The sequence below is a fragment of the Astatotilapia calliptera genome, chromosome 10 (genome assembly GCF_900246225.1).
Source record: "Astatotilapia calliptera chromosome 10, fAstCal1.2, whole genome shotgun sequence".
NCBI classification, from domain to species: domain Eukaryota; kingdom Metazoa; phylum Chordata; class Actinopteri; order Cichliformes; family Cichlidae; genus Astatotilapia; species Astatotilapia calliptera.
Window position 1 is genome coordinate 31998334 of NC_039311.1, and position 27153 is coordinate 32025486.

The 27153-nt window shown below is 42.5% G+C and overlaps 1 protein-coding gene across 9 annotated transcripts in view; it reads left to right on the forward strand.

The window, feature by feature from the left end:
• The window catches only part of LOC113030115 (glutamate receptor 1-like), a 106134-nt gene that overhangs the window by 51930 nt on the left and 27051 nt on the right, over positions 1 to 27153 (forward strand). For all 9 annotated transcript variants that reach the window (XR_003273552.1, XM_026181258.1, XM_026181257.1 and 6 more), the window contains exons 4-13: positions 7537 to 7721; positions 13940 to 13993; positions 14431 to 14589; positions 19350 to 19517; positions 20051 to 20155; positions 21288 to 21398; positions 21781 to 21987; positions 25310 to 25525; positions 25795 to 25915; positions 26013 to 26154. Coding sequence is in view for 8 of the 9 variants with exons in the window: in XM_026181258.1 (XP_026037043.1) it covers positions 7537 to 7721; positions 13940 to 13993; positions 14431 to 14589; positions 19350 to 19517; positions 20051 to 20155; positions 21288 to 21398; positions 21781 to 21987; positions 25310 to 25525; positions 25795 to 25915; positions 26013 to 26154 (1468 nt within the window). In the remaining variant the exon portion in view is untranslated. The remainder of the gene's footprint in view (positions 1 to 7536; positions 7722 to 13939; positions 13994 to 14430; positions 14590 to 19349; positions 19518 to 20050; positions 20156 to 21287; positions 21399 to 21780; positions 21988 to 25309; positions 25526 to 25794; positions 25916 to 26012; positions 26155 to 27153) is intronic.

Genomic DNA, 27153 nt, shown 5'->3' on the forward strand with positions numbered 1-27153 from the left:
CGAGAGCAGTGATGTTTTGGGGCTGTCGCCGAGCAACACGGACTTTCAACTCCCGCCACAGATTTTCTATGGGGTTGAGGTCTGGAGACTGGCTAGGCCACTCCAGGACTTTCAAATGCTTCTTACGGAGCCACTCCTTTGTTGCCCGGGCGGTGTGTTTTGGATCATTGTCATGTTGGAAGACCCAGCCTCGTTTCATCTTCAAAGTTCTCACTGATGGAAGGAGGTTTTGGCTCAAAATCTCACGATACATGGCCCCATTCATTCTGTCCTTAACACGGATCAGTCGTCCTGTCCCCTTGGCAGAAAAACAGCCCCATAGCATGATGTTTCCACCCCCATGCTTCACAGTAGGTATGGTGTTCTTGGGATGCAACTCAGTATTCTTCTTCCTCCAAACACGACGAGTTGAGTTTATACCAAAAAGTTCTACTTTGGTTTCATCTGACCACATGACATTCTCCCAATCCTCTGCTGTATCATCCATGTGCTCTCTGGCAAACTTCAGACGGGCCTGGACATGCACTGGCTTCAGCAGCGGAACACGTCTGGCACTGCGGGATTTGATTCCCTGCCGTTGTAGTGTGTTACTGATGGTGACCTTTGTTACTTTGGTCCCAGCTCTCTGCAGGTCATTCACCAGGTCCCCCCGTGTGGTTCTGGGATCTTTGCTCACCGTTCTCATGATCATTTTGACCCCACGGGATGAGATCTTGCGTGGAGCCCCAGATCGAGGGAGATTATCAGTGGTCTTGTATGTCTTCCATTTTCTGATGATTGCTCCCACAGTTGATTTTTTCACACCAAGCTGCTTGCCTATTGTAGATTCACTCTTCCCAGTCTGGTGCAGGTCTACAATACTTTTCCTGGTGTCCTTCGAAAGCTCTTTGGTCTTGGCCATGGCGGAGTTTGGAGTCTGACTGTTTGAGGCTGTGGACAGGTGTCTTTTATACAGATGATGAGTTCAAACAGGTGCCATTCATACAGGTAACGAGTGGGGGACAGAAAAGCTTCTTACAGAAGACGTTACAGGTCTGTGAGAGCCAGAGATTTTCCTTGTTTGAGGTGACCAAATACTTATTTTCCACCCTGATTTACCAATAAATTCTTTACAAATCCTACCATGTGGATTCATGGATTTTTTTTTCACATTCTGTCTCTCACAGTTGAAGTGTACCTCTGGTGCAAATTACTGACCTCTGTCATCATTTTAAGTGGGGGAACTTGCACAATCGGTGGCTGACTAAATACTTTTTTGCCCCACTGTATATAAATATATATATTATTGTTCGGCCTTGGTTTGCCTAATATTTTCCCTTGGTGGTGCCTTTGTATTCCTCAGTTGGCCTGGTATTGTTTATTGGTATCTTAGGTTACCGGTTACCCTGGTGTTATTCCACTGGTCCAGTGATTCCATCATGGATGATTATCTAATGGTGTAGCTGAAGCTATGATGAAATCATTTCTGGGATCAAGAGGCATGGAAGTGCTGCTCCAACAGCAGGGATTTAGTCCCATGCAAGCCAAGCATTAAGTGGGATTGATGGATGGATTTATTCATGTTTGTCATGACATGTGTCAGATCAATAATCTTCCTCTGGAAGATATTTTGTATTTCTCTTTCCTTTTTTTCCCCCCATGCCTGAAACTTTAGGTGTCTTGCAGTTTGAGCCAGTTTAAATCAGTTATTTGATTTACAAGAGTTTTATTCTTAAAGTATGTAGGTGTGTAAAAATATTCTTGGGAAAGTGTTGGTGTTTACTTTGCAGAACCCAGTTTGAAAGCAATTAAAACTGACATTATCTAACCTGCTGAGTCAAAGAGGACTAGAGAAGTTTTGGAGCTCAGCACTTGATCTTCATCCATCAGATGTTAGCACTGAATTGCCTTTTGTCCCCCTGTTGAAACTAATGTTCCCATGTATCACACACACACACACACACACACACACACACACACACACACACGGAGCGAGTCTGCTGATTGTAACGACGTCTAATCTTCTGCTCTGAGTGTGAGACACTGAGGTAATAACGCTGGAGGAGGTGTTGCTGCGCACGTGTCACAGTATCTTTGAAGTCTCTTTTTCAGTGTGTCTCTCTCTGCTCTTTGAAGTCTATCTGAATTCTGCTGACTTGTCTTTTGAACAGTGTGTGTGTGTGTGTGTGTGTGTGTGTGTGTGTGTACTGTAAAATGCTGATGTGATTACTCTGCGTGTTGACTCATTGCGTTTTTAAACACAGAGCAGAAAACTCCCTGTTAGGTTGTAGAAACACACTACAAGACATGTGAAGATGCACTAATTGAGAATTTGAATGATTTTATTTTTGCCGGCTGAGAGGCAGAGGAGCGGGGGGTGAGTAAGCAGTAACAGGGTCACTGGTAGGAAAAGTGCAGTGATATAAAAAAGGTTTTGATTCTTTTGAGCAGGAAAACCAGCACAGTGATCTAATACCTTTCCCTCCATTTGAAAAGGGGATGCTAGCTTCACATCGAATACACCCCAGAGCATTCTTCACACATGGACTGCAGCCCTGTGCTGGGTTTACTGCTACTGTGAGACTGTACAGTAGCTGCTTTTTCAGCTGCCAGCCTGCTACTGCAGTAGTCTTGAGCGCTGCCTCCTGCACTCGCCATCCAGGCAGCTCCCTCACCTTAACCACAGTTGAATAGAACTGGATCATTTTCTGCTTTGTGCTGTGGGCAAAATCACAGGCTTGTTCTCCTGAAATTGTTCTATCCTTTCAAGACCCTGAAAGGTTTAAAGGAGATGTTGAAAAAGTAGGTCACGGGGCAGAAATAGGTGCAAAAACATTTAGTAGCAAGCTGTGGCAAGCATTCAATCCACTATACTTATGGCTGTGAGCATCACCTGCATGGACGCTGACGCTCACACAGGTAAGAAAGGGACGCAAAGAACCAGAATACAAACAGGTAACAAAGCTGAAGGTGATCCTGTTTCCTGTTAACATACAGTTTAAATGTGGTGATGTGTAAATATTACAAATGTACACAATACGTTCATATATATATACAAGAATCTAAGCGACTGCAGAAAACCTATTTTACTCATCGATTCTCTCGCCCCGGTCGCTCCACGCCCAGGACATTTTCACACATTCCTGTTTTCACATCAGTTGATTTGACCAGCTGATTCCCAGCAGACACTGATGAAGCACAGACGAGAAAGAAGAAATCAATCAATATCGAACTGAGTCTGATGTGATTATAAAGTCCAAACAGCTTAGCATTAGCTTCAAGACTTTCTTCCAAACCATCATCTTTAATAACAGTGTTATAAAGCAGTTTCTCAGAGACTTTGTAAAACTGTGCAGCAAATATGAGAAAACACTGGGATTCAGATATTCCTGAGTCTGGGATTAAAAACAGAATCATGGGATAGCTTTGCTACGCTCACAAATGATGTCCCAGTCTTCAGTTCCTGTGTAAATGTATGACCAAAACTATTTACAAAGGGCAGCCCTGGTGGATTGCAGCACCCAGTGGACTGGTCTGGATATCATGACCATTTCTACGGTTTACAGAGAATGTCAGAAATAAGAAACTATGCAGTGAGCTGCAGTTGTCTGTGACAAAATGCCATAATGGTGTTAGAGAACAGGCCAATGGAGACTCAAATAACTAAATATAGCCAAAGTATGCAGAAGAGCATCTCTGAGAGCACAACACATCAAACCTTGAAGCTGGTGGGCAGCAGCAAAAGACCACACTGGGTGCCATTCCTGTCAGCTAAGCAATTGTAATTATGGGGATAATTTATTTGCACACTCTGGGATCAATAGTAGCAACTGAGCATCATTAAAAACCACAGCCTGAGTACCGTTTCTGTCCAGCCCTTTGTGACCACAGTGGACCAACCTTCTGTGGTTGATCTTCAGTGTTATGAAGATCAGATCTGTAGCAAATATATGAGGTTTTTATATCAATATGGAGCAAAATCTAGAAGGAATATTTCCAGCACTTAGTTGAATTACAATAGAATGAGTACTAGCAAGTGTTTGTCCTGCCTCTCTCCCATCAACCCACCTGTCCCTGAGCCTGGATTTAAGGGGGAAAGTTGTCTGATTGTTGGAGCTTTCTCTGTATCATTGTAGTCTTTACTACATGCACTGAGGCGACTGCTTTTGTGATTTACCACTATATTTCTAAAATGTCATTGAATTGAAAATCACATCCAGTATGTATCTTCCAGGTTTGATCCCGAGGCCAGCTGGTGTATCATGTTTCTTTGACCATTGACTGTTTAAGGTCAGGCTTCTCTGCTTAAATAATATATCACAGCACAGAAGATGAAGCAGTGTGAGAGATAAGAGAGTCTGTGCTGCTCTGAATAAGCTTCTCAGGTATTATCCTGGATACTTCAACACCATCACAGACATTGATTTATTTTCTCAGTCAAATGCGATCTCTTAAACAAAAATAAATTCGCATCTGTGGCATCTCCATGTGAAGCAGCTTTTTGAAGTGGCACACGGGTCAAGTCCAGCCTGAGGCAGACAGCAGATTAGGGCTGCCACGATTACGTCGACTATCAAAATCGTCGACGACTGATTTAATAGTCGACGCGTCGTTTGAAGCTTTGTAAGATCCCAAAAGCCGCAGGAATAAGTAGCAGGATTTAAGAGTGTAATAACGGACTGAAACAGAAGATGGCAGCACTGCATGTACAAGGATGCCAGCTGCCGTTAAACCCCGAAGAAGCAGAAGCTGTGTCCCAGAATTCATAGCGCAGCCCAGCTCAGTTTCCAACAATGGCGGCAGCTAGTTAGTTTTAATGTTACTCTTATTATTCTTTCTGGGTCACAAAATAAACGTTTAACATATTTTCAGGCGAGAATGTAGCTGTGTAAACTTCAAATATCTGCTCAGTTTATCAAGACACCGCATATTTTCAAAAGCGCTCCGACGTTTTCGGAGACGTCTGTTACCCACTAGCTCGATAGCGAGCCGGGGGCTAGGTCACTAGCGCCGTGAGAACACCGGACTCCCGGCAAATCATTTTCAAACCCACCGCTGTCTTTCAGTACTCAGGTTAAACATGATATATGAGTCACTTAGATAACTTAAACATGTTATTGTTTGGCTTTTTTTAGTATTTTATTTGTTCCTGAGTAAATCGGTTTGGCTGAGATTAAAGTTATAGTTTTTACACAGCTGAATAAACGTCAAGCAGACAGCTGATTATCAGAAGTGTGAGATGCTCCAGAATTTACTCCGGTGTCCTGTTATATTTTAGATAGCAAGGAGTTTATTAAACTTCACCGAAACAATCTGCAGATTTCATTAACATTTAATAAACTATCATCTTGTCTTTATTTTTAGTTAGCACCTGAAACACTTAAAGCTGTAAGCTAGTGATGGTTATATAAGAGCAGATGCTGCTGGTGCAATAAGCTGTACGTTGTCCAATGGATGATGATCTGATTAGTCGACTATCAAAATAATCGTTTGTGGCAGCCCTACAGCAGACATCATATGAGGCTGATTCCGCTAACCCCCCCCCCAAAAAAAAAAAACAAACAAAAAAAACAAAACAAAACTACAAAACAGTTTGACATTCAGTCAGAGGAGCCACTGCCTCTTCAAATCCAGTCCTCAGCAGCTGACATGAAAACATATCTCTGCATTCATTCAGCAGTTTGGAGCAAAGCGTCTTTGAAAAGTAATCCGTCAGGCTGACGAATGGCAACAAGAGCTGGAGAAAAGATATCTGCCAACAAAGATCAAAGGAAGCAGAGATCATTTCTAAGTAAAGAGAAAGGTCACTCTATAATACAGCTGGGATGAGTTTCAGAGTCAGACTCTCCGGGTAAACTGTTGGACTGCTGCAGGTTTACACAAATATATTGTATTCAACGTAGGACAATTATTCTGAAGGTCATAAACACTGTATCTCATATCAACATGAAAACATACTCAACAAATCCTCTTCAGAATAATCATACTTGATTGAGATTCGAGTTAATGTGGACTTTTGATGCAGTCTGAATCTGGAAACACTCTGTACTTCCTTTTAGCTGGGTCACCGTTGTAATTCAGTGATAACTGCCTACCAGCAGCTAAACATATGGGATAGATAACAAATAATGAGGCTCATTCAATGAGCTGATAACATTTCAAACAAGTGACTCAGCGATTATATCTCCCACTCACTCAAACTTTTCTCATAATATTTCTCATTATAAGTTTTTTTTTTGAGACCTGGCTCTCAAAAAAAAGTAAAAAACTTCTTAGTCATAATTACGACATACAATGTGCTAATGAAAAATAAGTTTTATTGTCTTGCTCTGACTTAAAGTTGTAAAAGTCAGAGACAGTTTTCAATGAGTCCGCTGATCTTAATCACTACCTCAAACGCCTGTTACTCGTCTACTTTTCAGGTTGCAGGTCTGCAAGTTGTGAAGCTGAAAATCAGTTTGATGGTCAAAACAATTTCTGCCTTGTGAAAACCCCGGATTTGGTGATTCCCAATCGGCAGTAAATAGCCCAAGAGTCACTTGTACAGTAGTCACGGAGCATGCAAAAGATTAGCCTAACCAATCTGAGAAACACTGAAACTTTCACTAAGTTAATGAACCTGAACAGGTTTAGCAGAAAAGTTAAGTTAGTTAAAAGTCATGGAGTAGGAGAAATTATACCCCCCCCCTCCCGCTGTGCTGAACAATGGTTGGATTGCTACGTAGCTTAGATAGCTGAGAAACAAAATAGTTAAAACAGCTAAAAATGTTATAATACAGGAACAGTTCAAGGAGCTTCTATAATTAGGAATAAAATATTGGAAACCATTGGCTAAAAATATTGCAGTAAGTAATAATTTTAGTTAACGTTGCAGATAACCAAATCTATTTGATAAAGTATAATATAGAGCTGAAATAAAAATGACTTATTCTTACTGGAATATTTAGCAGCGCAAACTGGTTATTCTGAAACTTAAAATATAGCTTAGCAAGTGAAAGTGATGAAGCACAGATGGGCATGAAAAAAATCCCAAAATAAATCTGTTAGGTACAAACAATATTAAATGATGAAAAGCTGTCAGTTAAACAGGATCAACTCAAAATGACTTCCTGTGTCCGTTCTAGTTTTAATGTTGGTCGTGTAACAGTGAATAGCTGTTAAAGGAAGTAGAAGCTAAAAACAGTGGCTTCATGGTTGGATTAATAAGCCAGCTGTTATAGATGAATGATTAGATACGATTGCTGACCATAGCTGATTGTTGGTAAGCTGATAAACTGATCAAAGTAAATGGTAAACTGAAAGTAACCAAGATCCAGTTTAAAGAAGTTTAAATGAATACTAGATGATGATGGGGGTTACTTGAGTCCACCTGATCAGTCACTGGGACTGTGTCAGGTGAAATAGCTATTGGATGCTGATGTTAAGTTAAGCTTAATAAAGCTTATAATGAATACAGATTTTATTTAAAAAATTAGATTATCCAAATTTAAATCATGTCATCTTGTCTATGACTAAATGCAGCTGAGGCGGCTCCCGTCTTACTTTGCTGTCCCTCAGGTTTGGCAGTGTTGCAGAGGATCCTGGACACGGCGGCAGAACGAAGTTGGCAGGTCACCTCGGTTAACCTGGACAGTCTCACAGAGCCGGCCTTCATCAAGCTGCTGGCTGACCTCGACTACAAGAAGGACTTCCAGATCATCATCGACTGCGAGCTGAAACGCCTCAACTACATCCTCAACCTGGTAAAACACTCTGAAACCAAACCAGTGGCCTCCACTCTGTCTGCATAAGAATTACTGCCTGATACTTCTGAGGGCCTACAGTAATGATATTGTGAATTAGCATGAAATTTTATCAGCGCTCTGGTGTGAGAAGTCAGAAATGCTGATTGTAACTATTATTATAATTTCTGTATTTTTATTTTTAGTAGATAATTTGTTTTGTTAAGTACAAAAACTCCTCCCGCCCTGTGGTACCTGGGAGAGGCTCTAGCCCTCCAGCAACCCTAAACTGGATGAACAGTTCGGAAAGTGCATGGATGGATGGTTCCCTCTCCATTCATATAATAAAAAAGTTCTTGTAAATAACTTCTCAAATAGCTGCTGAGTGGCAGCACTAATAACTGGGCAGGTAATGTTTCTTCCTGATCTTGTGGAAATACAGCCAACTCAATATTGCCTTGGAGCTTTCCCCAAGTCTCCAAGCTCTTTTGGTTTCACCCTCGCTCTTCACCATCTTCAATTATTTGGGGAAAATCCCCGATTTGTTTTTTTTCTGTAAGCCTGCCTTTACAGTGAAGCTGAACCCAACTAAAAGCCAGTGGTTTCAGTTTGTTTTTATCCACTGGTCAGTCTAAATTGAATTAATAGTTTCATGTAAGTGTTATTTAAGGGCAGAAACAAACTGAATGTTGGATGAGTTTAGCTTCTTCCTCTAATCACCTGTGGAAAATGATAACAGTTTTATGTTGAGGCATTCCATCTGAAATCAACATGAGCCTCCAGCTCGACTGTCTAAAGCTAAAGAATGGTTGCGTTGAAACCGTAGATTCATATATCAAATATTCTCCAGCACCATGAACTTGACAAGAATAAGTGGAAGAGGATGAATGGATGTGAAATATCAGAAGTTGTGCCACAGAAACAAAACACCAGTAGATAGTCTAATCCAATTCAAACACAGCTCTGGAGTTTTCCAGATGGTACTCCAGCTCTAACAGGAAATCATTTTGTTCAATATGTGCATATTTTTCATTTTGGAAAATTTCGGCCCTGGAGGAGTCTAAAAAGGAAAGTTAATGATTCTAAGAGACATTAAAAACTCAACAAGGACCAATGTCATGTTTTTGTATATAACATTTGATGTGAGCAGGCTTGAAGGCCAAGCTGCTGTATCAGTACACACCAACCCTCTAACCACTGCTACCATATTAGTGATTAGAAACCATACCACTGCTATAACAAGACAGTTACAGTATTTTTCTGATTGGCCCCTCATGACATCATACAGATCCAATACTATGAAACCGGAGTGCTTTGGCCTGCAGGGATTACAGACACCAACTGCATTGTATTGAATCAGAGTATTTTCCCCTTTATTGAGAATAACAGCGGCACTTTAACTCAGACTCGTCTGGGATGATCCCATTCTCGGTGTCGGTTAATGAGAAGCTCGTGTGTAAGCAAACCCTCGACGCGACGAGCAGCGGAGCTAAAGTGAACAGAACAATGCGGCCCTGATGAGCTGATACTGACTGTGTGTGAAAAAGAAACAGATTTCAGATTCAGCGTGGCGCAGAAAGTAATAACCAGATGGCAGTCAAAGATTAATTAGACCTCATGTATTAAATTTAATGACAGTTTCTGTTTGGAAGATTCAACAGATATCAGGCTTTAAAAAGCTCAACAACCTGTCTGCTGTTAGGAGAGGGAGCCGCAGGATTAGGTGCCACTCTGCATGACTAAAACTCACCACATAGCACAGCTTTTTTCCCCGAGACTCGGCACAGTTTTGGCTCGGCTCGGCTCAGCTTGGCACTGTTACTGTGCTTCTTTTCATCCCCTTGGCTCCCTCTGGGAAGCTGCTGTTGTCTGCCAGCTGTTAAGAGCCCATTAGAGCCAGTGTTAGTGCGACAGTAGAGTCTGAAGAGGCGTCGTCAGAGCACCACAGATAGGTGTGAACCTGAAGGTGGAAGGGTTCACGGTTAGGATTTCTTCAGTGACTTCTCAGCTGTCTTTGTTTTTGCTAACGCTGTGACTCACACACAGCTGCTGGTGTTGAAGAATTCAATTATGGGACTGGAAAAGAGCAGAATCGTCCCCAAATGATCTCCTAATGAGCCTCTTTAACATCGTTACAGCACTGACAACTGTTTGGTTCATTTGTGAGAAAAAAGTCCTGGGAAAGAGAAATTTGAATAATTTATATTTTAGGTTTAGTGTTCCTAAAATCGAAAAAAACAAAACTTTCTTTTTCCACAGGATTCCATATTATATCTTCTAATTTTCTAGCAACATTTACAAAGTATTTTATAGTCATAAATTTCACAGTACAAGTGTTTTCAGTGATAACCAGTACTCCTGTGTCACGGATCGTACCAACCAATAGCAGCACATAAGAGCACAAAGAGCGGGGGGGCGGGAAAGCTTATCCAGGGAGACTCCAGGAGGCCGGATTTGGCTGCGGTGCTCGGAGCTCCTGCCCACAGAGATATTCCAGCTTTTAGAAATAATTATGCTTTTTGGTTCTTTTATATAAAATAACCAAATGTGAAAATATTTCCCAGGTGACTCTTTCAGAATCTGTGGATTATTCTTTATATAACTTTAATAAATAAACACAATAATATATAAAACATTAACTTGAGGCATTTCATCTTCATACTGTAAAAACTTTCAGAGCTTCAGGCCTCAGCGTACCTGAGGTGGATTCAATTTGGTGCTTTCAAATGATTTTTTGGCATCTTTAAAGCCTCATAACTTGTTAATCACAGAAGATAGAAATATGAAACTGAAAAACACGTTTAAGATCTGTTAAAACCTGCAAACAAATCAATATTACATTATAAGGACAAAGATATCCCTCTAAATGTAATGTAGCAGACGGATTCTGCACAGTCATTTTCCTGGTACTATAGAAAGGCGGGCGTTATATACGAAGATCATCATCATTCACAGTCTGGTGACAGAAGCAGGCCCAGGTCCCAGCTGGCAGGATAAAAACTTCACTCTATCAGACTGGAAAAGTTCTCAAACAAGCACCGAAGGCTGGTATTTTAGAAAATGACTCACAGCTAGAACGTGAGCTTTTTATGTTCTGACTTGCTTCAAGCAGCTCTCTCTCTGACATGGTGATCGAGGTTTTACCTAAAATGGACTTTTTGAAGTTTCCTGCAGTGATTTATCAGAAAAGAAGTCAAAGACAACCGACGTGTGTTCCTCTACTTCAGCGACGTTACAGTAGTGCAGTTATGATACATCCCATAATACTGAAGCTCAGAGCTGGTTATAACACCAAGCACATTTTATATTAATCAGTCTGTTTTCAAAGGAGCTTGCAAAGAAAAGCGTCTGGACTTCTTTAAGTTGCTTGAAGACGTTTCACCTCTCATCCGAGAAGCTTCTTCAGTTCTAAGGTCAAATGGTGGAGAGTCCCAGATATAAACCTAGTGGGAGTAATATCTGGGACTCTCCACCATTTGACCTTAGAACTGAAGAAGCTTCTCGGATGAGAGGTGAAACGTCTTCAAGCAACTTAAAGAAGTCCAGACGCTTTTCTTTGCAAGCTCTGTAGACTACCATGACCTGGATGACTGAGAACCTTCAGAATCAGTCTGTTTATTTTTTACTAATTGTTCCCTCAAAGATAATAAATAACTCTGAGGGTATTGACATGATGCTTTATTATCCACAGGGATGATGATGATGATGATGATGCTGTTAATTGTGGTTGTATTTCTTTGTGTTTTCCTGTTAATTATTTCTCATTGGTTTTATGGAACGAGTGTTTTATAAACTCATCAGTCGTGAATGTCTGAGATGTCATGTGGATGGAAATCCTTATATGGTCATCTCTGATCCCAACCAGCTCCTCTTTGAGCTTTGTGTTTACGAGAGGCAGCCAATCAGTGTGAGATATATAAAGATTGCTTTGGGCTGTGATTCACGCAGAGCTACTCCGGCAGAGTAAAAGAACAAAACCATGAAGCAGGAAGTCAGTGGCTCGTGTCCTTATGTTGTTTTATAATCTTTTCATGCATACATGTTTATCACAGACCCCACAAACACAGAGTTGTTCTGTTTGAGCCTCTCGGTGTTCAGAGCAGCTGGATTTCGTGCTCAGTGTCTTCAGCTGCAGCTGCTTTACTGTCCAGATTTTGGTGGAACACTTTGATTTCAGAGAGACACTTCAAAATTCAGGAAGAAGGAACGTTTGGTATCAGCTGAGATCAGTTTGTAAGAGAGGAATGAAAGAGGGCAGCAGGAGAGAGACGAGAAGCCAAAGGTGCTCAGTGGGAACTCTGGCCAGAAACCAGCTGTCATTTGGGAAATTCCTCTTTCTGCTGAGCTCCAGCTGGCTGAACGAGACTCAAGTATCAGGTGGCTTGTTGGATCTGTGAAATGAAGCCATTGGCTTCAGCATCACCGTTTAGTTTGGCTGAAATGATCAGGTGGCGCTTGCTTTGGCTCAAATTGGTTCATTTAGTCCAGCTGGATGGGGTGAAAGTTTCCAGTGGATGACGTCGGTGACTTCAGATGGAAGACTGATTTTTACAGAAAGTTGATTCTAATCATGTGGACGCAGAGTTTTCAGTGGGAGAAACCAGTGACTGCAGCTGATACTGATGTGTCACATAACAACGACTGAAAACTCAACATGCAGATAAACAAAATCCATTTTCTTTCAGCTCCACGACGTGGCAAAAGTCAGGAGATCATAACGGTCCGACTGGGACTGATAAATCAATAAATGACAAGGTGATAAAAATAACAACAACAACAAAACACTGACAGCTTTCACAAGCTTGTGGTCCAGCTGTGGGCCCACTGCACCAGCACCCTGTAAATGACCGTAACTCGTGCTCGAGCTTTAGGGAGATCTTTGGTATCACAGTCGCACAAAACATGCAGAGTGTACTGCTGTCTGCACACAGACAGGGTCATATTATGTGAACTTTACAATAACATAATTCAAAAACCATTTTGGACATGAGAGAACAAACAAGTTACTCCTGAAAAATAATTTTTTAAGTCCAGACAGCCTGTATGTTATATCGTTATACCTGAGTAAAAACCAGTTAAAAATCATCTCAACTTCATACTAAGAAGTTATGAAGGTGTTCACTAATGTGCGTCCAGGTCAGGTGTGGTAATGTGTTGTGTTCCCAGTACAAAGCTGAGCAGTCAACGCTAACCTTCTTTACAACCGAGAAAAACTCTGAGCTGAGGCCATAAATCTAAACAGGCAGAAAAGCACTTTTCACTCCTACTAACTCAGGAAAATGTCATATTTTCTTCTCCTTTTTCCTCATCTAGTGATGGATTTTTCTGAACACTCGTATCATTTAAACTAAAGCAGCTCACACAGAAGGCTAAGTTAGCTCCTGCTCAGTTAACAGATGCATGTTTCTGCTAATCAGAGCAAAGTTCCAAGCAAAGCAAGGATAAACCTGGTGTGTTAGATAACTGCATTACAAAAGCTCCAGATATGGTCCACGGGTCCAGGTCAGGGACTCTAGTACAAGAGTTTAAACAGGTGAGACTATGGGGACTGTGGCCATCAGATGAACTGCAGGTTTTGGTGACAGTGTTGCTGTTGCTGTTCGATATTCAATTCTTTGACTGAGTAAAACTGCAACGTGCATCTTTCACTGTTTTGTACACATTTATTATAACAACTGTTAAGTGTTTGATCACAATATGAAAATTATTATCAGCTGAATGTGTTTGCTGTGAATGAACACCAAAAGAAACCAGAGGAATGAAGTGTTGGCTGGAAGCAAAAGGAGAGGAGGAGGTTTAAGAGGAGGGACGCTTCAGCAGCGTTCTCCTCCCTTCCTCCTCCAGAAGTGCCCAGTGATGCAGAGCAGCTGTTCGCGAACGCTCTTCAACTGCCGCTCATTAAAAGCCGGACCTGAGAGGAAGGCGTCAAACAACACCTGCTCCTCCTCTTCATAAACTTTCTCCTTTCTCTCCATCTTCCTTCCTTCCTGTCGTCTGTCAGTGGAGTCGTGAATCTGAGGAGAGCTTCTTGCTTTCTTTCCAGCTCCTCCTGATGGCAAAGATGGGCAATTAATTCCTCAAAGAGCAGCCGAGTCTTCCATTTAGCAGCTGTTTGAGAGGACACACACACACATGGCGATGATTGTGATGAATGTGTGATTGGTGCTTTTTATCATCATTAGAAACATCAGGAAAATGTAATTAGCATATCATTTACTGTGCCTCTCGCTCCTGCTCAGATTGCTGCTCAGAAGAGGAACTTGAAGAACTACCACTACATCCTTGCCAATCTGGTGAGTTCAGGCTCAGCTTCCCCACACACAGGGCTGAGGTTAAGGACGTATGCAGATGACTTTAACAGTTTGCACAAACTTTCCAGAGACGTGAAAGTGCTCGCTGTTGTCTGCATGTGGAGCTGTTTCCAAATAAACTGCAGCATTTCAGTTCATAAGTTTAAAGAGCTAGAAATTTCCAAATACATTTGGAAATATGCAGGCTTTCTTTTAACACTAAACTAAACTCGAAACACAGAGTAGTGCAAATAACTTCCAGACAATGATGTCATTTTTCAACACCAAAGTGTGCATGTCATTGTTTATCTATACCGAAGACAGGGTTTTATGGGATGCAGTGAAAGTTCAGGCAGTGAAACCTGTTGCTTTCCTGTGTGTGTGTGTGTGTGTGTGTGTGTGTGTGTGTGTGTGTGTGTGTGTGTGTGTGTGTGTGTTAGGGCTTCTTGGACCTGAACGTCACAGAATTTCAGAAGCTCGGACCGAACGTGACCGGCTTCCAACTGGTGAATCGGTCGGATCCCGCTGTGCAGAAGATCAATCAGAACTGGCTGGACTTCGACAACAAAGATCTCAAAGTGGCTCGCAGGAGGCTCAAGGTACACACACACACACACACACACACACACACACACACACACACACACACACACACACACACACACAGTGTTTTCATACTTTTTCTTTGTGAGGAAATCTGAATTGTATCCTCCCAGTATAAATGATCCTGACATTGTTGTTCTGACATTTTTTTACAGGTGTGATATAAATGGTCATTTGGGTTTGGGTTTTTTTTGTTTTGTTTTTTTGCCTGTCCTGTTTGGATCTTTAGCCATCAGAATTGTTGTCTGAAGGTCAAGAAAGATGCCAAGTGGATTTACTTTACCGATTGGATCATCATGGCCATATTGGTCCATTATTTTTATTAAATACTTTATTTTAAGTATTTCTTTTATTTGATTCTCGGTTGTTATAGACGGGACAGACATGACTGGGGGATTGGACAGGGAGAAAGAATGAAAGAAAGAGAGGGAGAGAAAGAAAAATAGAGGAGGAGAGAGGAGACGGTGATGAAGGGGGAAGAAAGAAAAAACACCTGGATCACCTGTATGGAGATAAGAAAAAACAGAAGAGAAAACAAACAAAAAAGAGCAACATAATAAATACAACACCATCACAATAAACTAGCTAACAGTAGATACTGAATATTACATGTTATTGTGCAGCACACAAGATCGACAGCGCACAATGTGCTTTGAGGTAGCAGCCAAGAAAGGTGTAGTTTGTGTCTGTGTACACCTGTGTGGATCAGCACGCTTGTATTCCAAAGGTTTCTCCATGTAACGATCTGCTAGGGGGTCTGGGGAGTCATAGCCCCGTCCCCCAGGGCATGAAGCAGGTATGGAGGAGATCCAGGCCCCAGACATCCAGAGGCCCCAGAGTACGAGGACCCAAGGAGGACCACCAGGGGGGCAACTGTGCCACCCTCCTGGGAAGAGCTGAGGAGAGCCTCAAACGAAAGGTCAACCAGCAGCCACAGAGCAGAGGCCAGAGGGGGTTGCAGTGACGCGCCCGCGGGCTGTGCTGGCAGCCAGCAGGCCCAGAGGCCTGAGGGCACCCCACCCCCCGGAAGGGGCCTTGCCGGGCCACAGGCGCCAGGTCCCGCCAATCGGCCACCAGGAGTGAGTCAGTACATACATGAGTGCCCAGCCCCAGTCGACAAGAACCACCAACACACCAACGTCTGAGGGCATCAGCCACTGGCAGGGGGAGTGTGGTGAGGGGAGATAGACCTCCGTACTTTGGAGAGCCTGAGATGTTCCCAGCGAGGTGGAGTCTAAGACCCAAGCTGACATATAGACACAGACCAACAGGTGCACGCGGACATAAACGTGTATTCCCACCCCCATATACACAAACAAATACTTTGCACTCACCCGATGTGGAGACAGACACAAATAGACACTGTACACACATTCACACTCCCCAAACATACTCTAAATCCCAGGTCCAGATACCCCTGCTCCCAGAGCACCTCCACCCAGCCCCCCAGCCCCGACGGCTAACAAAACGGGGGTGAGTGAAGACCCCATACCTCCCTCCGCCCGCTCATATGTAGTGTTGCTGCGTGCTGTTCTAACGTGCATTTAAAACACAGGAGGGCATGGTGCTTCCAGCCAGAGAGCAGCACGGCTCCTCCCGAAAACCCTTAATGTCTATATGCATTTAAAATTGAGGGTAGGGCACCAGCGCCAAAGGTGGGTTTGAATACAAAGACCATCCTCTGGACACTGTATAACGTGCCCACCCTCAAAGCCCTATATGTATGTGTTATGAGAATATGAGTAATGTCTAGGTGTCTAGGTTGCGGAATTAAATTGAGGCACAGGCAGCCAGAAGGGGACAGAAGGGGAGTACCTCCCCTGCACCCTGGTGAGACACCTGCACCCCAAGCCCTGCCTGTGTGTGGGTGTGGTGGAGCAGGAAGAGTGAGGCAGAGTGAGGCAGCTGAGGATGGGGAGGGAAGAAAAGGAGGGGCAAGCGGCCCCTCTCTGGGGCCAGCTCTCCCACTGACCCCAGTAGGCACCCCCACACTCTGGAATCCACCAGGGCAAGGGGGCCCAGGCCCATCCGGACCGGGGCCCACAGCAGCAGCACCACCCGGCCCCACAAAGTCCGGGGCAGCCCACCCGACCCCACCAGAGAGAAAACTGCACCCACCCCATCATCCAATCTTCTCCCAGACTACACAAGACAATAGACACTCAGGTTGAGTCATTCTCCACCTCTCCAATATCTCTCCCCCACCTGCAGAGTGAGCTCCTGTAGAGAGGAGACCTCCTGCAAAGATGTAACAGCCTCCCCACCAGTTAGAGAGCCCTCCAGTTGGGCAGATGCACCAGAGGTCCCCCGCACTGGGGCTGAGCCCCCATGCACCCACCCGTCCACCACCCTGGCGACACAACAACCAGGACCCAAGGCCCAGCCAGAGCCCCAGCCCAGGGGCAGAGCACCCCCAAACCCTCAAGCCTCCACGCCCATCCCGGACCCACCCTGGGGCAGCCAGGCTACCAGGCCAGTAACCAACGTCCACCAGCACAGACCCTTTCGCCACCAGAGCCCCTAACCAGGTCATGGCCACAACCCCCGCGTTAGGCCCTCCTGGGAAAACGTCCCTAGAGAATCCCCAGACGCCCTAAGGCCTTCCCTACCCCCATATCAACCACACTAGAGAAGGCAGGACCAAACTATGACCCCCCCCCCCCCCCCCCCACTAGGTGATGAAGCCGATCAAAGGAGCCCAGAGGGATTGATCAAATGTGATGGCAGAGGCTGTCTCAAGACTAATGTGATCTATCAGAGGGTTTTTATATTTGCTAGAATTAAGATTATTTTTATTTTTCCAGTTAATGAGGACTGTTTTCTTGGCAATGCATAGGGCTGTAAAATCGTTTATTTTTGGCAAGACCATCATTTTTATAGCGGCGACCCTTCCCATGAGTGACATGGGTAGAGATTTCCATCTAGCTAGATCGCCTTCTACTGTCTTTAAAAGTGGGATGTGGTTTAATTTAGTTAATTCTGCAAGCTTAGGAGACATATTGATACCTAAATATTTAATATTTCCAGATTGCAGTCGGGTAGATGAAGAATTATAGAAGGAGCAAATACTCAGAAGAACTGTAGATTTTGACCAGTTAATTGAGTAATCTGAGACTCTTGAGAAAGAGTTTATCAATGCAGTTACCCCAGAGAGATTGGTTTGTGAGTTTTGGAGAAAAAGTAACACATCATCAGCATAGAGACTGATTTTATGTTCTACATTCTTACATTTTATGCCCGTACTTGTTGTAGCCTTTCTAATTGCTGCTGCTAGTGGCTCAATAAAAATTGCAAACAGTGAAGGGGAGAGTGGGCATCCCTGCCTGGTGCCCCTCAGGAGACAGAAGCTGGAGGATGTTTGGTCATTTGTTCTGACACAAGCTGTTGGGGAATTATATCATATTTTTAACCAGCTTATGAAAGAGTTTCCAAAACCAAATTTGTGTAAAGTTACAAATAGAAATTTCCAGTTAACTCTGTCAAATGCTTTTTCTGCATCAAGAGACAATATTATGGTTTCAATGTTTTTACTGCATGAGTAGTCTATTAAATTAAGTAATCTACATGTGTTTGTTGATGAGTGCCTACCTTTTATGAAACCAGTTTGGTCAGGATGAATTAAGAGGGGGGTTATTTTCTCTAATTTCTTTGAGAGAGCTTTGCAGATTATTTTAAGGTCTACATTTATAAGGGATATTGGACGATAGCTTGAAGGAAATACAGGGTCTTTGCCTGGTTTTACTAAGAGACTAATATTTGCAGAGTTCATATTTGGTGGTAGTCTGCCAATTTCTTTGATTTCCTCCAACATTCTGTGAAAAACTGGTGCCAGAATCGTCCAGAATTCTTTGTAAAATTCTGCAGGAAAGCCGTCTGGACTTGGAGCCTTATATTGGGCATACTTATCAGAGCTTCCTGGAGTTCACCTGGCGTCAGTGGCGAATCCAGTGCCATTGCTTGGGTATCTAATAATTTTGGAAGAGTTACGTTGTCGAGAAATTGATCAATTTCGTTTGTAAATGGGGTTATTTGTGGTGTATTTAAAGTTTCATAGAAATCCCTAAAATTTTTGTTTAATTTTTTTAAGGTCATATATTGTATTCCCAGATAAATCTTTAACAGCTCATATAGTTGTTTTTTCTTTATTGATTTTTAACTGGTTAGCTAGAAATTGTCCGGATTTGTTACCGTGTTCAAAATTTTGGAACCAAAGTCTTTGTACTAACAATTGAGTCTTTTTATTAATAATTTCATTTCATTCTGGTTTTGTTTTGCGTATTTTGTTCAAAATTTCTTGATCTTGGTGGGACACATAGGCTTTTTCTAAGGATTTGATGTTTTTTTCTAATTCCTGAACATTTTTGTTTTCTTCTTTCTTCTTAAGTGATGAGAAAGAAATTATTTTAGCTCTCATCACAGCTTTCCCTGCTTCCCAGAGGACAGATAAATGGTCATTTGTAGCTGCACTTCAAGATCGTCACTCTCCTGAAGCAAAAGGAATTAACAGGCGTTGTTCAGGCTAAAGCAGCAGTGACACAAATACAAACTATCATTCACAGATACTTTTCCATCTGCCCCATTGCTTTTATTCCCACTTGTTTCTTCTATTCTACTTCTATTTTGAATCTATTTAAGGAAAGTACAAAAAAAACCACATTTCTGTGTATGTAAAGCAAAATCTTGTCTCATTGTGTCACCAATAAAACTGTGAACAGGATCAGGATTTTAACCACTTTCCTCCTGCCTGACCACTCAGTACACAGGAGCTCTGACCTATGATGGTGTCAGCGTCATGGCAACGGCATTCCAGAATCTGCGGAGGCAACGGATCGACATCTCTCGCCGGGGCAACGCAGGGGAGTGCCTGGCCAACCCGCCCGCTCCGTGGGGACAGGGCATCGATATCCAGAGAGCCCTGCAGCAGGTATGCATAAACAGCACACAGGCAGAACTGAGAGTGGGTCCAGAGGGAGCAGCTGCCACAGAAGCCCCACCCACCTGCTCTTCAAAGCTTGTGTTTGTGAAAAACAGCCAATCAGAAAAGTTAGTTTAAAGGGAGATAAATAAGGATTATTTTGAACTGTAAATCACGTATAGAAATATAGAGGTTGGAATGAGGAGAATACTCCCTCTTTAAAAACACCAATATTTTTAGGTCCTCTGAGAAAGTAAATATTAACTCCGAGCTGTTCTCAGATCCTCAGGCTGCTCCAGCAGCTCAGAGGAAATGAAAAATGAAAGTTTTGTCCTGAAATGTCCCAGAAATGTCCTAGTCTGTAGATCGAAAAACATGTCAGACAAACGGAGCGTGAAGCACTTTAAACACAGAGGAATTTAAAATCAATGTAAGTGTTAAAAGCAGAAATAACGGGCTCTCTCCATCAGTGCTGCCGAGCTCTTCTGGTTATGAAATCCTGCAGTTTTTCATTTTTGCTTTGCTTTTCTTTGTGTTGACAGGTTCGTCTGGAGGGGCTGACGGGTCACGTCCAGTTCGATGAGCGCGGACATCGAACCAACTACACTTTGACTGTGATGGAGCTCAGCCACATTGGACCCAGGAAGGTGCTGCTCCCGCCGCTTGTTGTTTTGTTCAGTTCAGGCGGGTTTTGTGTGGAATTGCACTCAGCAGGTTTTCACTGCATCAGCTCCTTCCAGTAATTAGCTCCCTCTCCTCAGATTAAAGCTGCGATAATCAGTGAAATCAGCCTCTGCTGCGTTTGTTTGCTGCGGAAATCTGCCGACTCTCAGTTTTCTATTAAATTCCGTCAAACAGTGCATCACACAACGACTTATCATTGTGATGAGCTGCTTAGTCCTGCTTACTTTGTGGTTTACAAGACATCAGAGTGGGATATTTTAAAGTTTGATGGGCGCTATGGAAGAAACCAATGCATAAATGTTTCCAATAATTGCCGGAGGCTCCTGGAACTTTATAGTGTACAACACCCAAAAGACACCAAATTGCACAAAACAACAGCAAATGGATGCAAAATTACAAAAAACAGTACTCAAACCTGATACAAACCAACACAAGCGATGCAAAGAAATAAATATAGTCATAATATAACAAAATTATAATTAAACAAAATGACTCAAAAGGCCCGTAAAACTTGAGCAAAATGCAGACATGAAATGTAAAAGTGAGTTCAGAGATGTGACTCATATTTTTTGTTGAGGAAGGAAACGCAAAAATGCAAATGTCTGTTTTCCCAACTCATACACACAAAATTCTCCCTGGGATTTCTTTTAGATTTCAACCCTCTGTTCTTTTAGCTCATGTTTCATATTTATCGTGACTGCTGCAAAGTACAGTTAACACAGCAGTGACAATGAAAGAGATTTTTTATTTAAATTAATTAAAAGCTTATTTAATTAAATAAAATAAATAAATAGCATTCATAATTAATTAAAAGAATATTATTTAATAAAGAAGAAACGATCCGTGCTGCTGTTTTACACATGAAGGTGATATCACACTAATGCTACCATCTGCTGTCACACTTTACTAAACTTTCTCAGGTGAAATGGGCCACAGTGTATTGAAGTGTCATAATAAACATGTAAATGAAAAACATTTTATTAATCACAAAATCAGCATAGCAAATACGTTAAATAAGCAGGAAGGTAAGCAGGAGGCTCAGTAATGATGACATAAGTACAGAGCTGTGGTCCAACGGTGCTGTTTTGTGTCCAGATCGGCTTCTGGAATGAGAAGAGAGGATATGTGAACACTGCCATCTACAGGCCGATGCAGGAGGAGTTTTACAATGTGCAGAACAAAACCTACATCGTCACTACCATCCTGGTAAGTTTGGGAAGGCAAGATGATTAGTTCAAATATTTCACACAGTGCAGTAATATATTACTTGTTATGTTTGGAAAAAAGTAAAGTATTTTGTGCAAATTAGGCAACGTTCTCACACACAGTCACAAATCTCTGACTGCTCCTGTTACCTGTTGAACTTCAGGCTCTGGCTGCTTGACTGCAGTCAGCATACACTCAACTTTAACATCACTCTGTAAAGATGTTTGCACAGACTTTATATCATCTTATCAGCTGTGGGGTTTTTTCATTTTCCTCAGAAAAGAAGAGGCACTTTTTACTAGAGAAGCACAATGTAAAATAATCTAAGTTAAACATACTCGAGTAGAGTGGCAGTGACATTCACACTTCTGCCTCCTCACAGGAAGCTCCCTACATGATGCTAAAGAAGAACCACGAGCAGTTTTGGGGAAACGATAAATATGAAGGTTACTGTGCCGAGCTCGCCGCAGAGATCGCCAAACACGTCGGGTTCACGTACCGCCTTGAGCTAGTAGGTGACGGCAAGTACGGTGCCAGAGACGCTGAAACAAAGATGTGGAATGGCATGGTGGGAGAGCTGGTGTATGGGGTGAGTGTGAGCAGTGCTCATTTCCACAGTTGAAATGTTTCTTTTCCTTATTTTTATCTTATTTTTAACAAACCAACAGCACATTTTTGAATATCTTAACAGTTTCTGTATTTGGCTAAAAACTCTCAGCTTTTATTACATCATCATGTTGAGCATATGTTGTTCTATACCTTTCAGCACTGATGGTGCCTTTCCAAATGTGCAAGCTGCCAATGCCATAAGCCCAGATGCCCCCCAGTACTATGCAGCTTCAGACAGTGTCTTTTGCTGGTTATTGGTGGAGACTCAGCACACTGAAAAAAATATGTTGGATTAATTTGATTCAGTAGTGGACATTGATTGCACGCAGATGTTTTGCTTTGGCAGCAACTTAAACAATTGAGTTAAATTAACACACTTTATTCATGTTCAATAAACCTGTGCAATTTGTGTTGATAAAATGTGACTTAAACATGTTTTGATGAAGTAATTTGAGCTCTTAGAATATTTTAATCCTGCACAATTTTCTCACTTTATCCCAACACCATTCAGTAACTTTTACCCCAATATTACTTGCTCACTTAAATACTACATGTTATCTTCAGATTACATGTTGCTATTATATTCTAGTATCAAATCCGCTATTTTCAAATGGAGGCCTTATAACAGATTGTATTGTTCTCTTCCAAGATAGTTGCTGGCATCCACCAGTAACCTTTCAAAAAAAAAATGTATATATATATAAAACACCCAGCACGCCCCTGCGGGCGGTTTATCCTTCAAGCTCGGGTCCTCTACCAGAGGCCTGGGAGCTTGAGGGTCCTGCGCAGTATCTTAGCTGTTCCCAGGACTGCGCTCTTCTGGACAGAGATCTCCGATGTTGTTCCCGGGATCTGCTGGAGCCACTCGCCTAGCTTGGGAGTCACCGCACCTAGTGCTCCGATTACCACGGGGACCACCGTTACCTTCACCCTCCACATCCTCTCGAGCTCTTCTCTGAGCCCTTGGTATTTCTCCAGCTTCTCGTGTTCCTTCTTCCTGATATTGCTGTCATTCGGAACCGCTACATCGATCACTACGGCCGTCTTCTTCTGTTTGTCTACCACCACTATGTCCGGTTGGTTAGCCACCACCATTTTGTCCGTCTGTATCTGGAAGTCCAACAGGATCTTAGCTCGGTCATTCTCCACCACCCTTGGGGGCATCTCCCATTTTGACCTCGGGACTTCCAGGTTCTACTCGGCACAGATGTTCCTGTACACTATGCCGGCCACTTGGTTATGGCGTTCCATGTATGCCTTGCCTGCTAGCATCTTGCACCCTGCTGTTATGTGCTGGATTGTCTCTGGGGCATCTTTACACAGCCTGCACCTGGGGTCTTGTCTGGTGTGATAGACCCCAGCCTCTATGGATCTTGTGCTCAGAGCTTGTATATATATATATATATATATATATATATATATATCCAGAAATCCTACCAGTGGCTGGACAAAGCTGGACTGAAAGACAGCACAGAGGCACTAATCATGGCAGCACAAGAACAAGCTCTGAGTACAAGATCCATAGAGGCTGGGGTCTATCACACCAGGCAAGACCCCAGGTGCAGGCTGTGTAAAGATGCCCCAGAGACAATCCAGCACATAACAGCAGGGTGTAAGATGCTAGCAGGCAGGGCATAAAAGGAACGCTATAACCAAGTGGCCGGCATAGTGTACAGGAACATCTGTGCCGAGTATAACCTGGAAGTCCCGAGGTCAAAATGGGAGATGCCCCCAAGGGTGGTGGAGAATGACCAAGCTAAGATCCTGTGGGACTTCCAGATACAGACGGACAAAATGATGGTGGCTAACCAACCGGACATAGTGGTGGTGGTAGACAAACAGAAGAAGACGGCCGTAGTGATCGATGTAGCGGTTCCGAATGACAGCAACATCAGGAAGAAGGAACACGAGAAGCTGGAGAAATACCAAGGGCTCAGAGAAGAGCTCGAGAGGATGTGGAGGGTGAAGGTAACGGTGGTCCCCGTGGTAATCGGAGCACTAGGTGCGGTGACTCCCAAGCTAGGCGAGTGGCTCCAGCAGATCCCGGGAATAACATCGGAGATCTCTGTCCAGAAGAGCGCAGTCCTGGGAACAGCTAAGATACTGCGCAGGACCCTCAAGCTCCCAGAGGACCCGAGCTTGAAGGATAAACCGCCCGCAGGGGCGTGCTGGGTGTGGGTATATATATATATATATATATATATATATATATATATATATATATATATATATATATATATATATATATATATATATATGATCAATTTCTCACAGTAGGCCAGTAAATGCATGATGAAAATTATGGCATCCCTTCAGTGGAATCTGTACTCACAGGTAATAGTTGACTGTTTTAATGGATGCAGCATAAAAATCTTTTACTGACCTAATGCAATACATATACACTTTGTAGTTAAAGAATTTTGAAGTTCTTAATGTCATCATGGCAGCTACATCCTTTAGCTTTGTGCCCTGCTCCCCCGATCACTTTGCAAACACTCTCAGCAGACTTTCAGAGAGAAACTCAAGCAGAAACCTTGACTATAAAGGCATGGCTGGGATGGACTTGAATGCTGCATTTTATCTGAAATCACATAAAATTATTTTAAAATAACAGCAGGCACTGTTAATGGTTAATCAGTAATTTTTTTGTTAAATAAAACCTGTGTTTCCAGATCTTATGGGATTAAAAAGATCCTAAGATGTTTGTTTTGAATTTGCAACCCCACAACACACAGGTTACAACCTCATTTTTCTTCAAGTGTGCATTAATGCGAGTCCAGTAATCACCTTTCTGACAATATATACAGGTATAAGTTAAACCTATGGCAGATTTTGGATTTCACAGTTGTATTAATAAGGTGGCCTGTGTGAGTAATTATGTCACAGAAACCTTAAGCGAAAATAGAATATACTTTCTCACCATAACACCTTGAACCCACAATCCACAATTGGCAAATTAATTCACACAGAAAACCAAATTATGTTATGAGCGCCTCGGACTTAAGTTTAATCTGACATTGTGGCTCTTGCGCCAAAAACCATAATATCACATTAAACATTATGGTTTTTGGTTTTAAGTGTAGAGCTTCATTTTGACCTGAAAATACGTTTGGGAAATTGGGTGAGACGTTATGGATTTGTTTTTACTGTTTTGGGAATACGAGGCATAGTTTCAAGAAATGTGTTTAAGCAATCGAGAAAAACTGCAAATTTGGATATCTGTTGTGGACATATGATAATGTGCTTCCATACATACAGATGCTTTTCTTTTAGAAAAGGGTTTTGTGTCTCTCCTCCTGCAGAAGGCGGACATGGCAGTGGCCCCGCTGACCATCACTCTGGTGCGAGAGCAGGTGATCGACTTCACAAAACCCTTCATGTCTCTGGGAATCTCCATCATGATCAAGAAACCTACCAAGTCCAAACCAGGCGTCTTCTCTTTCCTCGACCCGCTGGCGTACGAGATCTGGATGTGCATCGTCTTTGCCTACATCGGGGTCAGCGTGGTGCTCTTCCTGGTAAGACTGGGCAGACTGGATAAAGAAAGCTTTCTTTTAACTAATGTTAGCTAACATGATACTTTGTGAAAGACGGATGGATGGATGGGTGGACGGAGCTGGTGCAAGCCTAGTCAGTGACATTAAAATGATTTTTGATTGCTTCACATACTGTAGAAATGACTCCAAAGGCTGTTAGGACTAGAAGAGTAAGTGACATCTAATTCTTTAAGTTTACTGTTAAACTGAGGATCCTTGTTTTTTTTTGTTTTGTTTTTTATCTTAAACAGGTGAGTCGGTTCAGTCCTTACGAATGGAACGGTGAGGAGTCTGATGATGAAGATGAAACTGCTCCCTCTTCTTCTCGAAGAGCTCAGGCCTCTTCATCCGCAGAACATACCCACTCTCCAGGTATCTCAGCATATATGTCTTTTTTTTTTACGTTTATTCTTGTAACAACAGAAACCGAACCTTCATCTTTTATATTTTTGATTGTTTCCTCTGTTAGGGTTCTCCCAGGCTCAGGGGCAGAACCAGAACCAGCAGAAGGAAAAGGAGACCCCAGAATACACCAATGACTTTGGCATCTTTAATTCTCTGTGGTTCTCACTCGGAGCGTTTATGCAGCAGGGCTGTGACATCTCTCCCAGGTAATTACTTATCTTCTAGCGCCTTACATGCTTTTGTGAAATATTGGGGTTTTGCCATTTTGTGATGCAATGATGCAATTTTATTGTAAACCAAAATGTTCGAAACGGTTCCTGTAATTCATTTTTCTTAACTTCTGTATTACACATTTATTTTATTTTTGTTTTACTTTATTTTATGATCAGCCAAAAGGTCTCAATGATCACTGTAATTTTAATTTCACTTATTAATTGGGTATCCCACACGGGAGCAGTTTGTGTCTGTTTTACTGGAGCAACTTTACTATTTTTCTGGTGTCAGTGGAGAGTGCAACGTTTTTAAGAATTAAAAATTGAAAAGAAACCAAACAAAGACGTTCTGTGAAATCTGTATGAGTGCTGTTACAGAGGACCTCGCAAACACGAGAACACACACGCAGCTTTATGATACACTCTCAGCTGCATTATTAATGCACACATGTATCATGAAATGCGGCCGATTCTGTGTGACATGCTGCCGGGTTTGTTGTATGTTACCGCTGCATTAAGGCCTGAGGCTCTTTCTATTTTGGATCTGCTACAGTCTGTGCGCTTGTGCGTGTCCTCATATGTATGTAAGTGTGTCACTGTGTGTGTATTTTGAACCATTACAGTGATTGTCTTCCTCATGATCCCTAAGCCAGATTTCATGAGATGTTATCTGTATGTTGCATACAGATAACATCTTATACATGTTGTATAAGAAGGCAGTTATAGTCGCACTTTTGCCTCAATCAGACTTTTACAGTTGTGACGATTCTTCTTGGCATTACCTTTAGCATGTCTTGCTGTGTACATGGACCTATGAGAGGGCTGGACCTTCCTCACTGGATGTCCGTTAATAATACCATAATGTTACGGCCCTAGCAGGGCCTCCTCCTGAAAGTGCCTGTGTGGGCGTGTCCCACCACCTCTTCTGCCTGAGGTGCCACCTTTCCCTTTTGTGCAGCTGACTCTTGTCAGTAATCAAGGAGATTTAAGCCC